Genomic DNA, 21014 nt, shown 5'->3' on the forward strand with positions numbered 1-21014 from the left:
GTATATTATTATCTTATAGGAATAGAAAATACAATAATTAATACCCTCATAACTAATATCTACATAATTCTAACCAGCTATCAAACGATGTCCAAGTGTTCAAGATTAAAAGAACAAGTCATCCATGAATTTTAAAATTATCATGATTAGCTTAAAAGTTTGACTCAAGATTTTATAATCATAAAATAATGAATGCATGAAATGATATGATCATCATTATTTAAATTATTGTACAACCAAACAACACAAAATTCCCTATATATATATTGCCCACTTCCAAACATTATCTTCATCATCAATCATCTTTTCAACTTATTCTTTTCTAATTTCTCTCAATTTTGTCATTCAATTTTCATTTCTCTTTACAAAAAATGAAACAATATGATCAACAAATATTTCCAAGTACCCTTCCAAGAACAAGTAGTTGCAATAGCTCCAACAAACTTATTATTCCATCAAATTACCTAAATAATTCCATCATTCATCAACATTCCTTTGAGGATAATTTCTCATATAATTCTCTTGTTCATCGAAAAAATTGCGATGGAGTCAAAGTCAACTTTAATTTTCTCAAGTATCTTCTAAAATTTATTTCCTTCCACGTCATGGTTCCATCATGCATGTCGTTTAATATCCCTACGCATCCAAATTCATGCCGGAAAGTCACTGGAACTTTATTTGGTCATCGCAAAGGCCACGTCAGCTTCGCCATTCAAGATAATTCCACATCATCGGAGCCAATTTTTCTAATCGAATTTGCCATCACAACGTCTATTTTAGTCAAAGACATGTCATCGGGCCTAGTCCGAATCGCATTGGAATGCGAGAAAATGCCACGTGGCAGCAGGCCAGTTAGGCTCCTTATGGAACCTAAGTGGGACATGTATTGTAATGGAAGGAAGTACGGGCACGCGCTTTCACGCGCGTGTACAGACTCTGACAGACACGTTCTGCATACTGTGCGGAATGTCTCAGTCGGGGCAGGAGTGATACCCATGGTGGGCGATGGACGAAAGGGCGGCTATTCGAAAGGTGAATTAATGTTTATGAGGGCTAATTTTGAACGAATCGTAGGGAATCGTAACTCAGAAGCTTTTTATATGATGAATATTGATGGAAATGGAGGACCAGAGCTTAGTATTTTTCTACTTAGGACTTGAAAAAAAAATATATAGTGAAAATAAAAAGGAATTAAATGAAAGAAAAAAGATCAAATCTATTATTGTATCATTATATGTGCTTTCGTATGTTAAATAAATATAGTTCATTTTGATGTTTGACGTAAAGAAAATGTTTAATTTTATTTTTGCATGTATCTCTCATATATATTCATTTAAACTTTAATATACTTTAATCTTGAAAGAAAAAAAAATTGTTAGTTAAAATTCTTATAAGCAAGCCTTAATAAATATTTCACTTTGTTTTGCTTAATTCAGATTTATAAGTGGTATATAATTAAGGCCCATATAAGGGGGAAAAGGTATATGCTCCCTAATAAGGAAAAATTATGCTACATATAACAAATATTTAGATTGTATTGACACATAAATACAATTTTCAGTAAATAGAAAAATAGAAACATAGCTATATTTTGGATTTTAATTTGTAGCAAATACATAATACACACACGTTGATATAATATACATTGATATTACTCTTTCGTGTGTTGTTAGTTGATACAGTATACGCGTACTGTATCAACAAGAACAACAAGTTGTTATTGTTGGACAGTAAAATTTTCGAAATCGAAAAATAAATAATTCGGGATAAGAAAAATATTGCAACAATCAATTTATTGATTTCAATATGTGAGTGTTACAATCTCTATGAATACTCTGATTCGCCTTTTCAAATATAAATTCAAGGGCTTAAAGCTTGATCTTGAATTTGAGCTTGATTTGATGGACTTGATCTTGACTTGTGCTTGAATTCAAGGGCTTTTGAGTTTGTTCTTGAATATTGCGGTCTTGATCTTGAATCTTGATGAATTTGATTTGAATGCTTGAGCTTTGTAGAGAAATTACAACGTTTAATCCACGAGTTTTCTCTTGCTTCTTGTTAGAGTTTCGAGTGTCCTTTTCTGAATTATGAGACCCCTATTTATAGTCGTGGAAAGGGGAAGAGTCATAATGAAGATGGACTTACTTTGACCAATCAGATTTGAGTAATGTGACGCCTTTTATGGGCTTTGATTTCATGGGTCTGCTGCATCATTTTGACATGTGGCATGGTCCTATTGGATCCTTCCCTTGACTTAGCATGCCACGTCATTTGACACATGACACTTATTTGGGCCTCTAGAATATGACAATATCTTGGTCTTAGTAAAGTGGGCTCATTATTTGTAGCCCAAGTTAATGGACTAGCCCAACAAATATTGGACTTTATTTAAATTCATATATTTAAATTTAAATAATTAATTCAATTATATTAATCTGCAGTATTTATTTAGGACTAATATATTTTGAATTTAATTTAAGAGAAAATACATAATTACCCAACTGATGTTGGCCGAAATTTTCAAAAAAACTCCTAAACTTTGAATTCGACCTATTACCCCACGATTCTTACTTAATCCATTGCAAACACACCATTTTTCGCTGAATCTTAGTCACAACAAAGAGAGTGAACACACGCAACAATCAGTTGCTACCACGTGTCAAATACGTTTAATTTATATATTTTTTTATTTTTTAATAAAATTTTACTCTTTTTTTTAATTCAACACCCCACTCCACCCCACCCCATCCAGCACCCCCCTCCCCCTCACGTCCAGCAGCTCCCCCCCACCCCCACCCCTATTCAACACCCCCACCCTGTCAGCATCTCCCCCTAACCCCCTACTCCGTCAAAACCTCTTCCCGTCCATTTTTTTTTTCAAATCAATTGAAAAAATTATTTTATGATTGAATTGAGTTTTAAGGATAGTTAAATGATTGAATTGAGTTTTAAAGATAGTTAAATGAGTTTTAATAGAGCTTTACTAGAGGAACTTTAATGGAGTTTTAAAGATTTTTTTTTTTAAAAAAAAGTTTCAATGGAGCTTTAATGGTGTTGAAGAAGATATTGTGTTGAAGAAGACATTGTATTGAGCTTTAGTGGAGTTTTAATGATATTTTCTTAAAAAAAAAAAAAAGCTTCAATGAAGCTTTAATGGTGTTGAAGAAGAAAGGATGGGTTGGGGAGGAGGGGGGAGGGTGATTTAAATAAATAAATAAATATTAAATTTTTTTGTTTTAAAAAAATATAAATTATATATTAATTATTTACACGTGGCACGTTTTTATTGATAAAAAAAGTCAAATTTTAGCCCTTTCACGCGCTTATGGAGTGTGTGTACACGCAGGGGGTCAAAATAGTGTGTTTGCAACGAAATAAAGAAGAATCGCGGGGTAATAGGTCGAAGTTAAAGTTTAGGTGTCTTTTTGTAAATCTCGGACAAGTTCAAGGGGGTAATTATGTATTTTCTCTTAATTTAATCTGAATTTCGTACGAATTTAAATTTAATAAAATTTCGTTATCCACACAATGCCCCCTACTTCGAGAGTTGTCGAGATCTTTTGGAGACTAGGCTCAAAGTATAAACTTGATATTTTTTAATTACATAAATTTATGTGCAAATAAAATTAAGATGGACCATAAAATGAACATGTGGGACATGCAAAGTCTTTTGCCATATATAATATATATAATCTAATATACTATATAATTTAATTCTGCGTGAAACAAATAAATTTGTTCACTTTTTTTTTCTTTCGCATTTAATGCTATTGTGTACCCCTTCCTTTTTTAACTTTTAAGCATGAGGCCCTTTACTGATGTATTTATGCGATGATTTGTTTTAAGTATAGACCCTTTACAATAGTTAATTTAAGGTGTGAGAGTTTAACTTTGCCTCTATCACCTTAAGACCTGACAAGTTCGACTTTAAGTATACGTGACTACATTTCACCAAAGCCAAAACATGGATAATCTTTTTTTATTCTTTGGCATTTTTGCAAGTATTTTTTTTTTAACCTTGATTCTGTGTTTGACCAAGATTCTTGTGTTCATGCAGCTTGCAGATATGGTTCACTTTAGAGACTACACATCTTTATCCTCTAAAATCAAGTACCTCCTAATTGAGGCTGGTGATGGTACGATTTTAACTAGACTATTGACTGAAACTCCAATAGTAGGCAAGTATGCAGATCCGTGGCCACCTTTGCAAAATTCTCTCCATATGTCAGATTGGACTTCAGAACATGACATTGGTGCTAATTGGTTGGTTAAAGTATGGCTTCTTCGGACTCCCAACCAACGTCAATTGAATATTGCGAGCACTCTTTCTTGGCTTAGGACGTCGGGTACTCAAATGAGAAGTACATTGGGGGGGACACTATGGAGATAACCGGTGAATATCGTCATACTCAAGGATATTGGGAATGAGCCGAGGACATATTGGCTAGAAGTGTACAAACCTTGAAGGCAACAAAACTATATGATGTTGTTTATGCTTCACTGTTTACCTATGATCGAAACTCGAATATATTACAGACATTCTTTGAGGCTTGGTGTCCAACTACCAATACATTGCTTACTTCAGTTGAAGAGCTATCCATATCCCTTTGGGACTTATACAAAATTGGAGGTTTGCCTATCGGAAACCTTCCTTATGAAGAAGTAATGCCTGAAGCGAAGAAGCTTATAGGTGTTGATGAAAAGAATGAGAAATTCATCCCTCGTTCTTGTGAATCCTTGTTTATAGCTTTTCAACATCTTCAAGAAAGAGAAGCTTCTAATCCGAGAGTTCCTCTAAGCAAGTGAATAAAATTTTGGTGCAAAAGGATATTAAGATACGAGTCAGCTCCACCGAGGAAGGAGAAAAAATCTGCTCGCTTGAAGTCAACCCATAACCCAACTGGGACTATTCCGAATGCAGCGAAGTGGTCAAGTGCAGATGATGCCACATTTTCTAAACTTGGAGTGAAGTATGAACATAGGACCGATACATATTTGGCAGTATTCCTATCATGTTGGTTGTGCACTTTTGTATTTCCCTCTAAGGATAGATATTTTATTCACCCGGGAGCTCTTAGAGTTGCAGCAATGATGGCAAATAAGCAAACTTTCAGTCTTGCAGTTCCAGTTCTATCGAGCATTTTTAATGGTCTCAACAGAGTCTATAAATCTTCCCAGCTTGAGCAGCTCAGAGTATCCTTTCCTATCCATTATGTGTATGTTTGGCTTGCTTACTATTTTAAGACACATTTTCCACTTTCTAATGAACCATCTACTCCATTGATGGTGGCATATTCCAGAGAAGGTGGGGCAAGGTACTTTGAGGGAGAGCTTGCCAAAAAACATATCCATCAAGGAGACACTGCTATTTGGACTTCCACTATGCCAAGTAAGTCCACTCATTATTTTATGGATGATGATAAGGATGAGGAGTCAGAGATAAACTACTTCATGAGCCTCTGTTTTAACTTACTCCCTTTTAGATATGGAGGTTGATTCATACTTGAGCCATACAGTCCACATCGATTTAGCCGTCAATGTGGGTTTCACCAAGGCTTTCCCCGAATCTTGCAAAATGATATTCGCAGTGCTTTACTAAATAAAGGCCTTAAATTTTATCGAATTTGTGTATTGCATGGTTCTATGTCAAAAGCAACTTTTCCTAAAGCCACACCCAATACACGAAGACATTATTCCACGTCGTATAAATCTTGGTGGGACAAAGTGCATGGAAACTTTCTTGAAGTTATCTTGCAATATTTGGTGAACGTCAGAGGTCCTATTGTTGACACTCTTCAAGAACATGGTGAGGAGGTCCCAGTTGTGGTTAAGGCTCCTAAGGTAATCATTCCATACAAAGTTAGGGGACCTCAATATGTAGAAACTCAAAAAGAGGAGCCATTTGTCCTGACTCAACTGGCTTTCAATAAATGACCATCTCAAGACGAGAGCGATAATAGTTATGGAGATTGTTGTTGGAAGAAGGTGAGACCATTCTTGGAAAATCAAGGTGATTTTAACTCCCATATGGAGATTCTTGCTAGTTCATCGACGACTCCGCCAGCCATAGAGAAGGTAACAACTTAACTCTCTACTATTTCAAAGTATATGACTTGTCTTTATATACCCTTAATATGATGTTTTTCTTTGTGTGTGCAGCCAAACAATGTTCAAGTTCTGGAAGATCCTCACCAAAGTAAGCCACAAGATAACAGCGAGTCTGTGGCAGGTCCAGACTCAAGAGAGTTACTTTTGACATCCAAAGAGGTGACCTCTAACACTTGCGGTACAGTTAAAACAAATGTAGAGTCAAACTTTTCCCGGAAACCAGCGGTAACCATGTCTATTTTTTTATGACAATAAGGTTATTTCAGAGCTTAAAAAGGAATTTATCATGAAGGATTGGGCTAGTATCCGCACCAACCTTCCAGGCCTTACTCCGAATCATGTTTCTTCTATTTAAGATGACGTCGAAGTCATACTCAATGACATGAGTGGAATGGGGGCAGATATTTCCTCTTTGCAGGATTTATTGGGGTCTTTCTTTGGGCTGGCGATTTTTTATAACCAAGCATGATCCACCCTTGTTGATAAAACCACAACAATTAAAGAGTCGGAGCCATATTTGAAAACCAAAAAGCATCTTGAGCTTGTATTGAGGGAGAGGGATGAGAAATCTAAAGAAGTTTCTGCCGCCTGCAAATTTCTTTAGAAGGCGATAAAGAAGGTGAAAAAGTTGAAAGGTCGTCGAGATGCTGTCAAGCAAGAAGCTGCAGAGATTGAATCCAAAGTTTTAGCTGGTGAAGAAGAGTTTTCCAAGTGTTCTGATGTCTCCCTTGCAACGATAAAAGCCTCAAAGCCTGTGGAGAAGAAGAAGCAAGTCTTAGAGGCTGCTTTACAAGATTTAGTCAATTATAAGTTATACTTAGATTAGCTTTAGGAGATGTCTTCCTTCAAACTTTCTTGTTGCTTTTTTTTTTACCCTTTTTTATTGAGTAGTTGGATCTATTAGTTATAATGAAAACTCTTTTTCTTTATATTGCACATTTATTTTAATATTTCCTTTGAATTTCAACTCCAAGAATCACTTGCTTATTCTGATGCATTGATGTCATATTAAACTCTGGTTTTTCTCTCCTTAACTTGTTGCTCATTGGCTTCACGTCCTTGTCTCACAACTGAGTTGGACTTGCAACTTCAATTTGAACGCCTTAAGAATTAAATCTTTTGACTTCATAATTAATAATTGAACGTGTGGTAGATCTATACCTCAACTGTAGACTTTGGGTATTCCAAATCCTGTTAAAAGAGCTTATTTCCTTTTCATGGGTTGCCCCCATTGGGCTACAAGTATTTGACATAATTCCAAAACATAATTGAGATTTATGCATACTTGACTTTTATAGGATGGATTAAGCAGGGACATGTATTTTTTTGACACTGATGTAACTGAACTCAGAATGAAATTCCAAGCGCCTACGTACCTTAGTAAAGAGGATCAAGTCACAACGTAGTTCTTGGGTGAGTGTTATATATATATATATATATATATATTTATTTATTTATTTTTGTGTCCTAACTTTTTTCTAGCCGCCTCTTTTGAGGTTTTCAACCTAGCGGACATTTTTTTTCGAGTAGTACACAATTTATACTCTTGCGGGCCAGGAGTAACTATACAATTTATACTCGGACCTTAAGGAGTGTCATCTTCCTTCAAGGATAGTACTTCTTCAAGAACTTAACATTGATAGGGCCGATTTTCGCTCCATCTGCATCGACAAGCTTGTAAGCACCATTTGCATATGTCTCTTGTACAACATATGGTCCATCCCACTTTGGAGTAAATTGTCCCCCAGACTTACGAGAAGTAATAATGTACCTTCTCACAGCAAGAACTTGATCTCCAACTTGGAAGCACCTCAACGAACTCTTTTGTTGAAAGACCAAGATAAACGGGCTTGGTAACATTCAAGATTTTGTTGAGCCTCCAGCCTCTTCTCATCAAGAGCTTATAACTCCACAAGATACAACTTAGCATTTTCTTCATTAGTGAGCCCTTCTTGAATAACCAATCTCAAAGAAGGTATTTAACGCTCAAGTGGTAGGACTGCTTTAACTCTAAAAATAAATGAGTATGGGGTTGCTTGCGTTGGTGTGCGGTAAGTCATTCTATATGCCCATAGAGTTTCTTCCATTCGTTCATGCCAGTATCTTTTGGACTTGGAGATGACTTTCTTCAATAGATTGTATAAAGTCTTATTAAACGCTTTGGCTAGACCATTGGCGGCAGCATGATACATTGAAGACTTACGCTGCTTGAAACCAAAGAGATCACAGATCTTGTTCATCAACTTGTTATCGAATGGCTTGGCGTTGTCGGTTATTATATATTAAGGGATTTCAAAGTGGTAGATGATATTCACTCAGATAAAATTCGCTACATTCTTCTTCTTTACTTCTTTGAGAGCAACAACTTCAGCCCATTTTGAGAAGTAATCTATTGCGGCCAAGATCTATAAGTGTCCACCAAAATATTTTGGTAGTTGACCAACAACATCCATTCCCCAAGCATTGAATGTCCAAGATGCTACAGTTGGGTTTAGTACTTCAGGAGGTTGATGAATGAAATTCGCATGGAATTGACAAGTTTTGCATCTTCTAGCATAGTCCAAACAATCTTTCACCATCGTTGGCCAATAATATCCCATCCTTTTAATGTGAAAATGGAGCTTCGGTCTAGACTGATACGATCCATAAACTCTGAGTGTGCTTCTCGCAAAGAATGAATTGCTTCTCCCTCTCCCAAACACCGTAAGAGTACTCTGTCAAATGATCTTCTGTATAGTGTGTCAGTCTTTCTCCTTGGATCTTTTGGAAGTATCCCATATCATAAGTAATCAATGATAGGTTGTCGTCAATCTTCTTTTATAGCTTCAGACACAACAAAGAGGTATTCAAACTTGCTTTCTACATTCTCATTTGACGGCGGTACTACCTATTCTTGGCGGATAGTAACTCACATCCGATTCGGAAGAGTCAGGGTTGAGGCCAAAGCGCCTAGGGCATCGGCTTGCTTATTTTCTCTTCTTGGCACATATTGGAGGGTTACCTCTCCAAGCCACCCCATGAACTTCTGTGCATAATCATTATACGGTTGTAGCTCAGGCTTTCTGACTTCATAGCTTCCCAAAAGTTGCTTGATTACTAATTGGGAGTCACCAAAGACTTGTAATTGAAGTTGTTTCATGTCAATTACCATTTAATGTCCAAGTATTAACGCTTGATATTCAACAACGTTATTGGAGTAATAATTCATCAAGGTAAAAGAATAGGGGATGATCTCTTCTTGTGGATTGACAAACACTACGCCAGTACCAGCTCCATCCGATGTGCAACACCGTCAAAGTACATCTTCTAGGGGAATCTAAATTCAACAGCCTTTGTATCTTCATCAGGAAGTTCATCACTTAGTTTCCAGTCATCAGGTATCGGGTGGTCTGCCAAGAAGTCGGCCAATCCTTGTCCTTTTATAGCTTTTTGGAAAATATACACAATCTCAAACTATTGAAATTGAAGGTACCATCTTGCAAGTCGGTCACTAAGGACTGGTTTCAATATTACAAACTTGATGGGATTTTCCCTAGACACAAGATGGACAACATGAGCTTGAAAGTAGTGTTTTATCTTTTGAATTAAGAAGGCTAATGCCAAACATAACTTTTCAATTGGAGAATACTTTAGCTCATTCGGCGTCATCATTACGCTCAGATAGTAAAGAGAGTTTTCTTTGCCTTCACTATTTTCTTGAGCCAGTAGTGCTCCAACTGTCCTCTCTTGTGCCGTGATGTAGAGTATCAATGGTTTACCAGGTATGAGTGCTGCAAGAACTGGTGGCTTCATTAAGTATGATTTGATACTCTCAAAGGCATTACTACAAGCTTGGTACCATTCGAAGGGAGTGTCCTTCTTTATGAGACGACTAAATAGTTGACATTTTCCAGCCAAGTTTGAGATGAACCTCCTTAAATATGCTAGCCTTTCTTAAAGTATTTTTAACTCATGAATATTTCAAGGCTCGGGCATCTTCAAAATTGCATCGACCTTGGCTTGATCAATTTTAATTTCTTGGTGTCGCACAATGAAGCCAAGAAATTTTTCGAAAGTAACTCCAAAGGCACACTTCAATGAATTTATCCTAAGTTAATATCTTCGAAGTAACCCGAACACCATTCATAGGTCTTTCAAGTGGTATTCTGTCTCTCTTGACTTCACCACTAGATCATCCACGTGGTATTCAATATTTTTATGGAGCAGGCCATCAAAGATTTTCTATATATCCCTTTGATAAGTGGCGCCAGCGTTCTTCAAACCAAAAGGCATTACCTTATAGCAATAAATACCTTTGGTCGTGCAAAATGCAGTGAGTTCTTTATCCCTTGGCTCTATGCGGATTTGATTGTAGCCGGATGAACCATCCATGAAGGACATTGCCTCATAACCAGTAGTGGCATCAATCATCAACTCTGGTATGGGGATTAGAAAGTCATCCTTAGGGTAAGCATTGTTGAGATCCCGAAAGTCGACACAAACTCAAATTTAGCCATTCTTCTTCTGTACTGGAATAATACTTGAAATCCACGTGGGATATTTGAATTCATGAATAAAGACAACTTTAATGAGTTTGTTAACTTCATTTTCAATCAACGGAACCAACTCTGGCCTAAAGCGCCTTTGGGCTTGCTTAATAGGACGAGCCCCATTTTTGAGCGCCAATTGATGGACTGCTACTTTTGGATCTAAGCCAGATATTTCCTTATAGCTTCAAGCGAAGACATCCATATATTCTTTGAGTATGTCCATATAAGCGATTTTCATGTCTATATAAGCGATTTCCTCTTCCACTTCTAGAAACGCACTCAGGTAAGTTGGTCTTGGATCTTCATCGGTTTCAAGATTAACTTCCTTCAAGGGATCTATTGTGGCCTTTACTCCTTCTTCAAGTTGGGATGGAGCATCTCTAACATATTCCTCTTCTTTGGGATCATCGTCGTTGGCGGATAAATGGTAACACCAGAAAATATCTTCCATCACTTCATCAACCTTCATTTGGGATGAGACATTATTCTCATTTTGGGGCGTAACATGATATAAGGAGCCAACAGTTTCTTCATCTTCCTTATTCCTTGGTATAAACCACAGTATGAGCCTTTTCTTTTAACACCTTATTGCATGAAATCACCAGTTCCGTCTGTCGCCTTATTCTAGAAGGAAACAAACTTTGGAAATCCTTCTGGATCTTAGGCGAAGAGTGCATGATCGTACTTTGATGACTTCTTTGACGCTTATGCTAATTGATTTTCTTCTTATTTAAAGGACCCAAACTCTAGAACACAGAAGTTCTTGTGGTTGATTCTCCAGGTTGGTCAAAGACAAAAGGCCTTTTATTAGATGCAGTAGACTCTTCTTCTACAGTGATGTAGTTACTAACCGCCCTTCTTATGGAGATGCGAATTGAAGGTGGTTGTGTGCATCTTAGGCCTTCACGTGCTTGCCTTATTGTACCTTACGATGGAAGTTTACCTAACCTTGATGGCTCATTAAGATTATATCCAACCTTTACAAATAACTTGTATGCATTCGGATTGAAGCCTTCTTTTGTACGCTTCGTAGGAAGTGTTATATCTTATGGCAAATTTTGAGCCACAAACTTTCCAAGTAGCTTTGCGGATGGATTTATTGCGTCAATCTTCCGGATAGGTAAAGTTAGTCCATTTAGCACATTATCTTGGGCATCAAATGTGTGATCTTTCTCTTTATTTACCTTTGGCACATAGCGAAGAACAAGAGTTGCCTTTTTTTGAAGGTGCGATGCTTTTTTTATTTGAAGTAAAGAGGGGCTTCCTGGTGGCGACTTTTTCAACAGTCACCACGACCTTCTTAGATGCAAAATTATCACACTTGGTCTTGGTGACATCTTCGACCCTTTTCTCATTCACAACACAATTTTTTAAGTAGAATTTTACATCGGTAAAATGTGACTCAACTTCAGTAAATGACTTATCATCGACAACTATCTTTCTTTTCATTTCACCTTCGAGGTACTTTAAGCATTGATAGTAAGAGGACGAGATAATTTTGTTCCCGTGTACCCAAGGCCTACCAAGTAATATATTGTATGAATTTTTGACATTGATCACATGCATCAAAGCACTTGATTGAAAATCATCCATACGAATTCCCAACTTGACAGCTCTCATGGACCTCTGCTCCTCTTGGCTGAAGCCTTGGATTATTATACTGCTTTCGGCCAGCTGATCAGTAGTGATGCCAAGTTCCTTCATTGTACGGGTAGGCAGGATGTTAACTCTGGTTCCCTCATCAATCAAGATTTTATTTATCCTTTTTCCTAGCACTTGACCTACCATGTACAGGGGATAATTGTGTAAGGCTCCTCCAAGCAGAAGATCATCATTTGTAAATATGATTTTTGTATCACATACATGTGCCTCTTCGCCAAGAGTTTCAGTAATATTTTCGGAAGATGAAAGAACGTCCATGGGTAGATTCTCAACCTTTGCCCCCTCTTTAGCAGTATTAAAACAAAACGCCTCAAGGTTGACTTGAGCAGTCTTTGCATAAAACCAACTTGGTAAGAATTCCCCCAATGTTACTAGACATCGTGGTTTTTGGAGGTAAAGCTCTGTTACACTCGTCCTTTTTGAAAGTCCATCCAAATTTTGTTTCCTTGGTTTCTTCACCTTTCTCTTCCTGGTTGGCTGCTCGGACGACTCCTTTCGCCGACTCATCTTCTTGTGTCTGTGCCCGATCACCAGAGTCCAACCTTCATCATCGCCTTCATCAACTGAAGACCTGTCAGGCTCTAATATCTTCTCATTATGCTCTTCGACACATATTTGGACTGGGTTAAGCGAACTAAAAGTGATAGAGATTTGATGAGAACTGGTCGTCTCATCATCGAAGAAGATCTTTTTCTCGTTTGCCAGTCGCATGACTTTATCTTTAAAGATGAAACACTTTTACATAGGGTGACTTACGAGCCTATGATATTTGCAATAATTAGGGTCATTAGTCCTTCCAGCTTTGTTAGGACGCTTCATCTCTGGGAGTTCAATGAGCTTATGCTCAAGGAGTTCATAAAAAATCTCAACAATATCAGAATCAAGGAAGGGATATTACTTTTCTTGCATCTCATTTAAAGTTTTCTGATTCAGACATGCTCCAGAAGTCATCTTCATACTTTGATTCTTGCTCACCTTTGCGGTGACCTTCACAGGAGATATATCAATATTCATGGACTCCTTATTATCATTTTTGGGGACAAATTTGCCCCATCTTTTAGGTTTCTGCTTATCCTTTCCCCTTTGAGGGTCATGGATAGGCGCTGCTAGACATGCTCAACTCCATGTCGTGAGTGTTGACACCCAATTTTTGCTCTCCGTGTCTAAAATTAACGTCTTCAGGCTTTTTATTCATTAAAGGGCACGAAACATAATTTTCACAATTATTTGATAAATTATTGATAATTATCCTTTCTTTAGGATTTTGATCAATTTTTTGTCATAATTTTATTTCTTATAATTTATTAATAATTTTTCTAAATTTAGGATTTTTATTAATTCATTGTCGTTCTTAACGTTTTACAATCACCCGCACACGTGCACGACATGACGTTATATATATATATTTTAGAGTATTTTTAAATTAATTATATTTTAATAATTTTAATATTCTTTATATTTTTCATTCAACATCTATATTTTATAGTCCGCAAATGCTGAGTCGGATCAATTATTTTTGTGCAGTATAATAATTCGATGTTTTATTACATCCGACAATGACTACACAATAATGTCTTATCATGTCCGACAATAACCACTCAGTTTTGTCTTGTCACATCTGACAATGACCACTTAATGACACTACCATTTTAATAATTACTTTGTCCGTTGATCAAAAGGATGAAAATACTTTGGCCAATAACTTAAGGATCTAAGGATGTTCTATTATGAAAAGAGAGTACATCCATTTATCCATTGGATAAAAGGGGTGCTCAATTTTTTTGTATAAATAGGTGGTGGGAGGACACATTTTTGACACACATTTTTTTTTGTTCATTTCTTCCACTCTTTCAAAATACACATATATTTATTTTTTACAACTCATAAACATTTTTCCTTTGCAAACCCACACACATATTCATAAATACACAAGCATATTTTATTTATTTCATTTTTCTATTTTGCTCTTCAAAACACTCCAACGGATACATTACACAACAATCTCTATTTTTGATATTTTTCTTCACAAAATAAATAGCTATGCTATCATCTATTCACGGACGGACCATGAACACAGAACAACAATATACAATCACTCTCATATATTGCAGAATAGAGAATCCATTTTTTTCCTTCTTCTTCATTCTAAACACAAATACACAGCAACAATATCCACACACTAACATACATATTCCTCCATCACCATATTTAAATTCACATCAACAATAATAACTACAACATCACACACGACACACCCTTTAACACAAAGATATACAAACACAAATCAGATGTTGGTTCCCTTAATCTCTCTTTTCTTTCCCTTGCCACTGCTGCGTCAATGATCTGTCGCCACCGAAATTAGTCACCGAATGGCCGGCTGTCACCACCAACGACCTCTTTCCCCTCTCTCTAATGGATCTCCCTCTTCCCCTTTTCCCATTCACCATGCAATACCGATAAGCTGCAGGAAAAAACCCATCGCTACCCTCATAACTAGCGAACAACACCACGCACCAACGACGGTAAAATCACCACAAGCCGCTTCATTCCCCCTACCATCGCCGCTTTCCTTTCTCCGGCGAAACCATCGCCACACGCGCCTCCCTTTCACCTTGATTTTTATTGTTTTTGCTGCTACTCATCGGAAAAATAATAGATCCAACCGGATACGCACCTCTCCGATATTGCTCCGGTGAGACCCGTTGAAGCAACACCGGTGACTCGTCCCTTTTGGTTTCTCTTTTCTGTTTTTTTTCATATCTGGTTAGAGCTGACCGTTCTTCGATAAAGCTCTTTTTAGAATAGATAAGGCTCGACTATCATCATTCTCGTTCATGACTTGGATGATTGCTATATATTTATTTTATTTTTGCGGTACTTTCTTATTGTTATTTAATATTTGATTCCTCATAACTTTGCTCTGCTTTTGGCAATTTTTGCCAAGTTTGCTGCTATGTGATACTCCATTTGCTTTATGATTTTTGCTCTGTTTTGATCATCTTGGTATTGGAGAACTTTTGACTATGTTTGTCATATGTTTTTGCTGCCATACTCCTTTACACTTTATTGTCTTGCTTATTTTATGGAATTGGGTCCTTGACATTTTTGGTAATTTTGTTTAAAACAAGATACTACATGATTATGGCCAATGAAAAAAGTATTATTAATTTTAAGGCCTCCGTAAACAAAATATGGATTTTACGTATATAAATACGTAATAAAAAATATTTTATGGCCGATGATGAAACTTTATAACAATACAAGATTTTACAATTCAGATTTTGACAAGAAGATTTAGGACGTCCAATTAATTGAGCAACCACTTCGTAGCAAAACGATTTAGGACGGTCAATTAATTGAGCAATCATTTCGCAGTCATGACTTTATCTGAGCCAACTTTTAACAAAAAAAATATCTTTTTAAATATTTATATACACACACATACTTGTTCAATTTGTTTTGATTATTATTTATTCATTACTAACATTTTTACAAGTGTTTATACAGGTTATTTGGATTACTCGTCGAGAGTTGCATTCAAAGAGGCCCTTTTAATTTTGTATTGTATTTTTATATTTGTACAAATGTTATTATAGTGAAAACTTTATTTTTGGGGTGTTGGATGGAATTTTCTTTATACAAATTCGCCTCGTGTTTATGCAAATTTAGGTCGTTAACATTTACACTAATAAATTAAATTAATCAAATTAGTTTACATACTTTGACATCATAAACATTGTGATCGTTTTGTTAAAGTAAATCTTTACTTTTTCATAAACTTTAATCAAACAAAGAACATTATTTTTCTCTTTCTCTTCATGATATATCAAAATATACTTTCTTTCACACAACATAAAATACTTTTCTTTTCACATGTATTTTTTTACATTTTTTATAATAACATGTTTTATTTATATATTTAATATACATACATCTTTACATAATTTTAAATATTTATATTATTTTATATTTAATACATGCACTTCTACATTATTTTTTATACCTCCTCCCTCTTTGAAAAATTTAGTCTAGACGGGTACCACACTTGTGGATTTTGAAGGATGCCTAATCTCTTCCCTTTGGAATAACTTGAACCCTTACCTAGAATATCAATTGATTTTTCCCAAACTAAAAATATTAATCACATGTTAATACTTTAATAGGTTTCCTTATTTTCCTTAAAAATTAGGTGGCGGCTCTGTGCAAATTTTCATTCTTTTAGAGTCCATAACGTCGTGCTCGTTTTAACCTCAGGTAAAAATAGGGTATGAAAGTGAGCATGGGTAGCTAACTCTTTAAAGGATTTAGGCTTAATCCCAGTGTATTCCTTGGACTCATATCTCTATTGCAGAAGCTTGACTGAGCCTATCTTTACAGTTTAGGCTGGCATTTCTCCATCGATTGATGAAGTTAATGACTGGTTCGTCCTTTCTTTGTCGAGTATTTGTGAGCTCTACCATGCTCACTGTACGCCTTGTGCTATAAAAATGATTTAGGAACTCATGTTCCAATTGCTCCCAACTATCGATGGAGTTAGGCCCGAGGTTTGTATACCAATCAAAGGCGTTTCCCTTTAGGGAACGAACAAACTTTTTGACAAGATAGTCACCGTAAGTTTCAGCATTATTACATGTCTCAACAAAGTGTGTGGCATGCTGTTTTGGTTCCCTCTGCCCTCAAATTATTGAAATTTGGGGGGCTGATAGCCGGCAGACATTTTGAGGCTATCTATCCTCGTAGTATAGGGATTGGTATACGCAAGGAAAAACTTGGTGACAACATCATACTTGTCTTTGAGGGTCCCTTCAATGAATTCCTTCAATTGCTCAATCGGGATCATTCCCTCAGAAGAAACTTACACTTCTTTAGTCGGTGGTGTTTGTTTCATAGGATTTTCTATCTCATGAACCCCTGGGGATTTTTCAGGTGCATGGCTAGACTCTCTGTCTATCAAACCTTCCACCCTATCCACCATCTTATCAATTCGAGCATCTTAATTCTGAATATATTTGGTTGAACCCTCAATTGCCTTTGCCAGATTTACAAGCTGCTCCTCCATAGACGAGGCATCAGTCATCATCGCTTGCATAATCACTAGAGATATAGGACAGTAGCATGGATTATCCCATAAGTTGATCTTTGAAGTGCTCAACTTATGTGGTATAGTCGGAGATGATGAGTTATTTGACTACCATTACTCTTTGCGCCAGTGTATTTGGAACCGAAATGCTCAAGTAGAGCTAGAGTCTTCTTAAGCGATTCCACCACACTGCTTTCTCCTTCTGAAGCACTTGCATTGGATTTCTTTCCTTTTGGGGTTGAAGATCCAAAAATTGGAGTTAGTTTAGACGACACTGGATGTGTTTGTTGTCCTAGCAAGCCTGCCTTGCTCCTTGTGACAGCTCCTAAGCTTCCGAAAGTAACACCAATGATGCTTTCTACTTCAACAGAGAAATTTGAGTCAGCAGCCTTGGAAGCAGTTGATTGAGAGTTACCTTCTTGGAAGTCATTTTAGTGTTATTGAACTTTGCAGTTGGAAAAGTTGAGATAAGAGGTAGAGATTGTCCCATTGGGTGTGCCAAATTTATTGGACAATAAATTTTTTGAGATAAAAAATAAATAATTCGGGATAAGAAAAATATTGCAACAATCAATTTATTGATTTCAATATGTGAGTGTTACAATCTCTATGAATCCTCTGATTCGTCTTTTCAAATATAAATTCAAGGGCTTAAAGCTTGATCTTGAATTTGAATTTGATTTGAGGGACTTGATCTTGACTTGTGCTTGAATTCAAGGGCTTTTGAGCTTGTTCTTGAATATTGTGGTCTTTATCTTAAATCTTGATGAACTTGATTTGAATGCTTGAGTTTTGTAGAGAAATTGTAGTGTTTGATCCACGAGCTTTCTCTTGCTTCTTGTTAGAGTTCTGGGTGTCCTTTTCTGAATTATGAGACCCCTATTTATAGTTGTGGAAAGGGGAAGAGTCATGATGAAAATGAACTTACTTTGACCAATCAGATTTGAGCGATGTGGCGCATTTTATGGGTTTTGATTTCATAAGCCTGTTGCATCATTTTGACATGTGGCATGGTCCCATTGGATCCTTTCCTTGACTTGGCATGCCATGTCATTTGACACGTGACGCTTATTTGGGCCTCTAGAATATGACAATATCTTGGGCTTAGCAAAGTGGGCTCATTATTTGTAACCCAAATTAATGGATTAGCCCAACAAATATTGGACTTTATTTAAATTCATATGTTTGAATTTAAATAATTAATTCAATTATATTAATCCGCAACATTTATTTAAGATTAATATATTTTGAATTTAATTTAATCTGAATTTCGTACGAATTTAAATTTAATAAAATTTCGTTGTCCACAGTTATATTGAAAACATTACACAACCAAAAAAAAGTCAATATTACCAATAATTTAAAATATTATTTTAAAAAAAAAATAGAAAATTCATTTAGCGAAAAATTATTTCTCTCCAGACAGTAATAAGTAACACAGTGTATAGGTAGTGTATACTTATTTTAAATATCTATATACTATACATACCTATACATAACATATACAACCGAGTATATACATATCGTATATACTTTGTCCATATTTAATAAATTAGATGCTCAAAATATACACGTAAGTTTCCCTTTCTTTTTTTTGTTTCCCATCCGGTGTCCGGTATCCGCATTGGAGTCCGACTAATCTGAATTTGCGCCGGGTAGGGCCTCATTTGAGGGGTAGCGCTCCCAACAGAGTTTTCTCTATGTCCAGGGTCGAACCCTCGACCTCTAGTTAAGGGTGGAGCAGCATCATTCGCTGCACCACAGCCCATGTTAGTAAGTTTCCCTTTTTTTTATTATTACTATAAGGATGAAATATAAGATATGCATGGAGGAGATTCTATTCTTGGTGCCAACTAGAGATATTTTCAGATATTTATACAAATCCTGAACTACTGTCTTTGGATAAAACACATAGACAACAAAAAAAAATTTAAAAAAAAAGAATAAACTAAGTAATCTTGGCTTGAAGATATTTGGTTGAAAAAATATCTCAGATTAATATATTTCCCAGCCTGGTACTTTTCAGTTGGTTTATAATACAGCTATGTACTTTTTCAATATATTATCATTAATTAGTTCCAAATGTTTTATTATAATTATTTTAAATTTGATTAAATAGAAAATGGATCCAAAAATGTAAGATATTCACATGCTCGAGTTGCACTTTATTAGGCTGGCAAAAGTCCCAAATTGGTGATTAGATCAGTACTCATTGTTGTTTGATAACTTATATAGATGAAAATAAAGATATTATCAATAAATAGAAGGACATTTTGTTTAATTATTAATCTTATTTTGAAAAAAAAAATCATACGTTTCTTTGTTTTTTCCTTTTTAGTTATAAATAATTGAAATTTTCAAACTAATTCAACTAAAAATAAAAAAGAGTACGAAATGAAGCTTGGTCATAATAATCAGTCATCATTAAGGGGTCGTTTGGTTGGGAAAGAGTTATCTCGAAACTAGTTATACCACCATGTATATGTGATAACTTACCCTGTTATTATGGTGTAAAATGGTGGGATAAATAATCCCGGTACTAACTAATAACTCACACCAAATATGAGATAAAATAATCCTTCATTTTGTCCCAAAATTATTTGCCTTCATAAGCAGCTTTTGAGGTTGTGTTACGCCCAAAGTTCATTTCTTTATATGGTATCAAAGTTAGACCTATATATCCCAATTCTTTGTTCGTCGATATTGAGCCCTCATATTATATTATTCACGCTCCAGTTAACAAAATTTGAACGTCCATTGTTCGTCGTTACTGAGCCCTCTTATTATATTATTCAGGCTCCAATTAACGAGATCTGAATGTACGGAAAGTTTTTAAAAATACTAACAATGGTGAAAGATAGAATTTCACATGCAAATTAAAATAAAGGACAATCTTGGAATGTTGCTACTACACAATTAACTACATAATCCCAGGAAGATACGAATATCATATATTATAATAACAATTGCTAAGATAAAAAAAACAAGTGTTGTCATTACATACGTGTCAAAAAGTGCAATTTTAATAATGTTCAAAACTTCAAAAGATATAAATATCATGCATATTTATAGAAAGTATTTATCTAAGAAACGGACCTTTAACCTAATTTAACTTGAAAAAATAATAAGAGTTTTTGAAGTGTTGAAAAATACTTTTTGAGATATGAAGTGATGTTTGAACATGTATTTTACTTGAAAAAAATTGAAATATTGAGAATGAAAGTGAAATTTCACCAAGAAAACTAGTCTACCTCATTTTTTTTTTTTGGAACTTGAAAAATTTTTAATGATAAATTTTTAAAAACTAATCAAATTTCATAACTGAAGTGGTCAATCCCAAGGGGTTAATTACTCGATGAAAAAAGTTTGAGATACGCGTCTTATTATATATAGGATACCACCATACATGTTACAAGTTTAAGTTATGCGCAAATGACTTTCATTAGCTCCTAGCGCAATATATCTGAATTTACGATAGAGTTAAGAATGACTTGCTTAGACTGTTGAATAGCCATTGTCTCTTCGACTTTTGCCTTTGAATTTGATATTCCGATGAAAGTGAATTCTCTTTTGTCCTTCGTCATCGGAACAAAGAATCGATATCTATCTGTCCATATACGTATCAATAAATAGAG

General features: G+C 35.6%; 1 protein-coding gene across 1 annotated transcript; it reads left to right on the top strand.

The window, feature by feature from the left end:
- Positions 1-301: 301 nt before the first annotated feature.
- LOC107845153 (protein MIZU-KUSSEI 1) lies at positions 302-1286 on the top strand. The gene has a single exon (XM_016689406.2). The coding sequence runs from the start codon at positions 372-374 to the stop codon at positions 1158-1160; it is 789 nt and encodes a 262-aa protein (XP_016544892.2). The 5' UTR covers positions 302-371; the 3' UTR covers positions 1161-1286.
- The last annotated feature ends 19728 nt before the right edge of the window (positions 1287-21014 follow it).

Source organism: Capsicum annuum, chromosome 10, assembly GCF_002878395.1.
Source record: "Capsicum annuum cultivar UCD-10X-F1 chromosome 10, UCD10Xv1.1, whole genome shotgun sequence".
In the NCBI taxonomy this organism is placed as follows: Eukaryota; Viridiplantae; Streptophyta; class Magnoliopsida; order Solanales; family Solanaceae; genus Capsicum; species Capsicum annuum.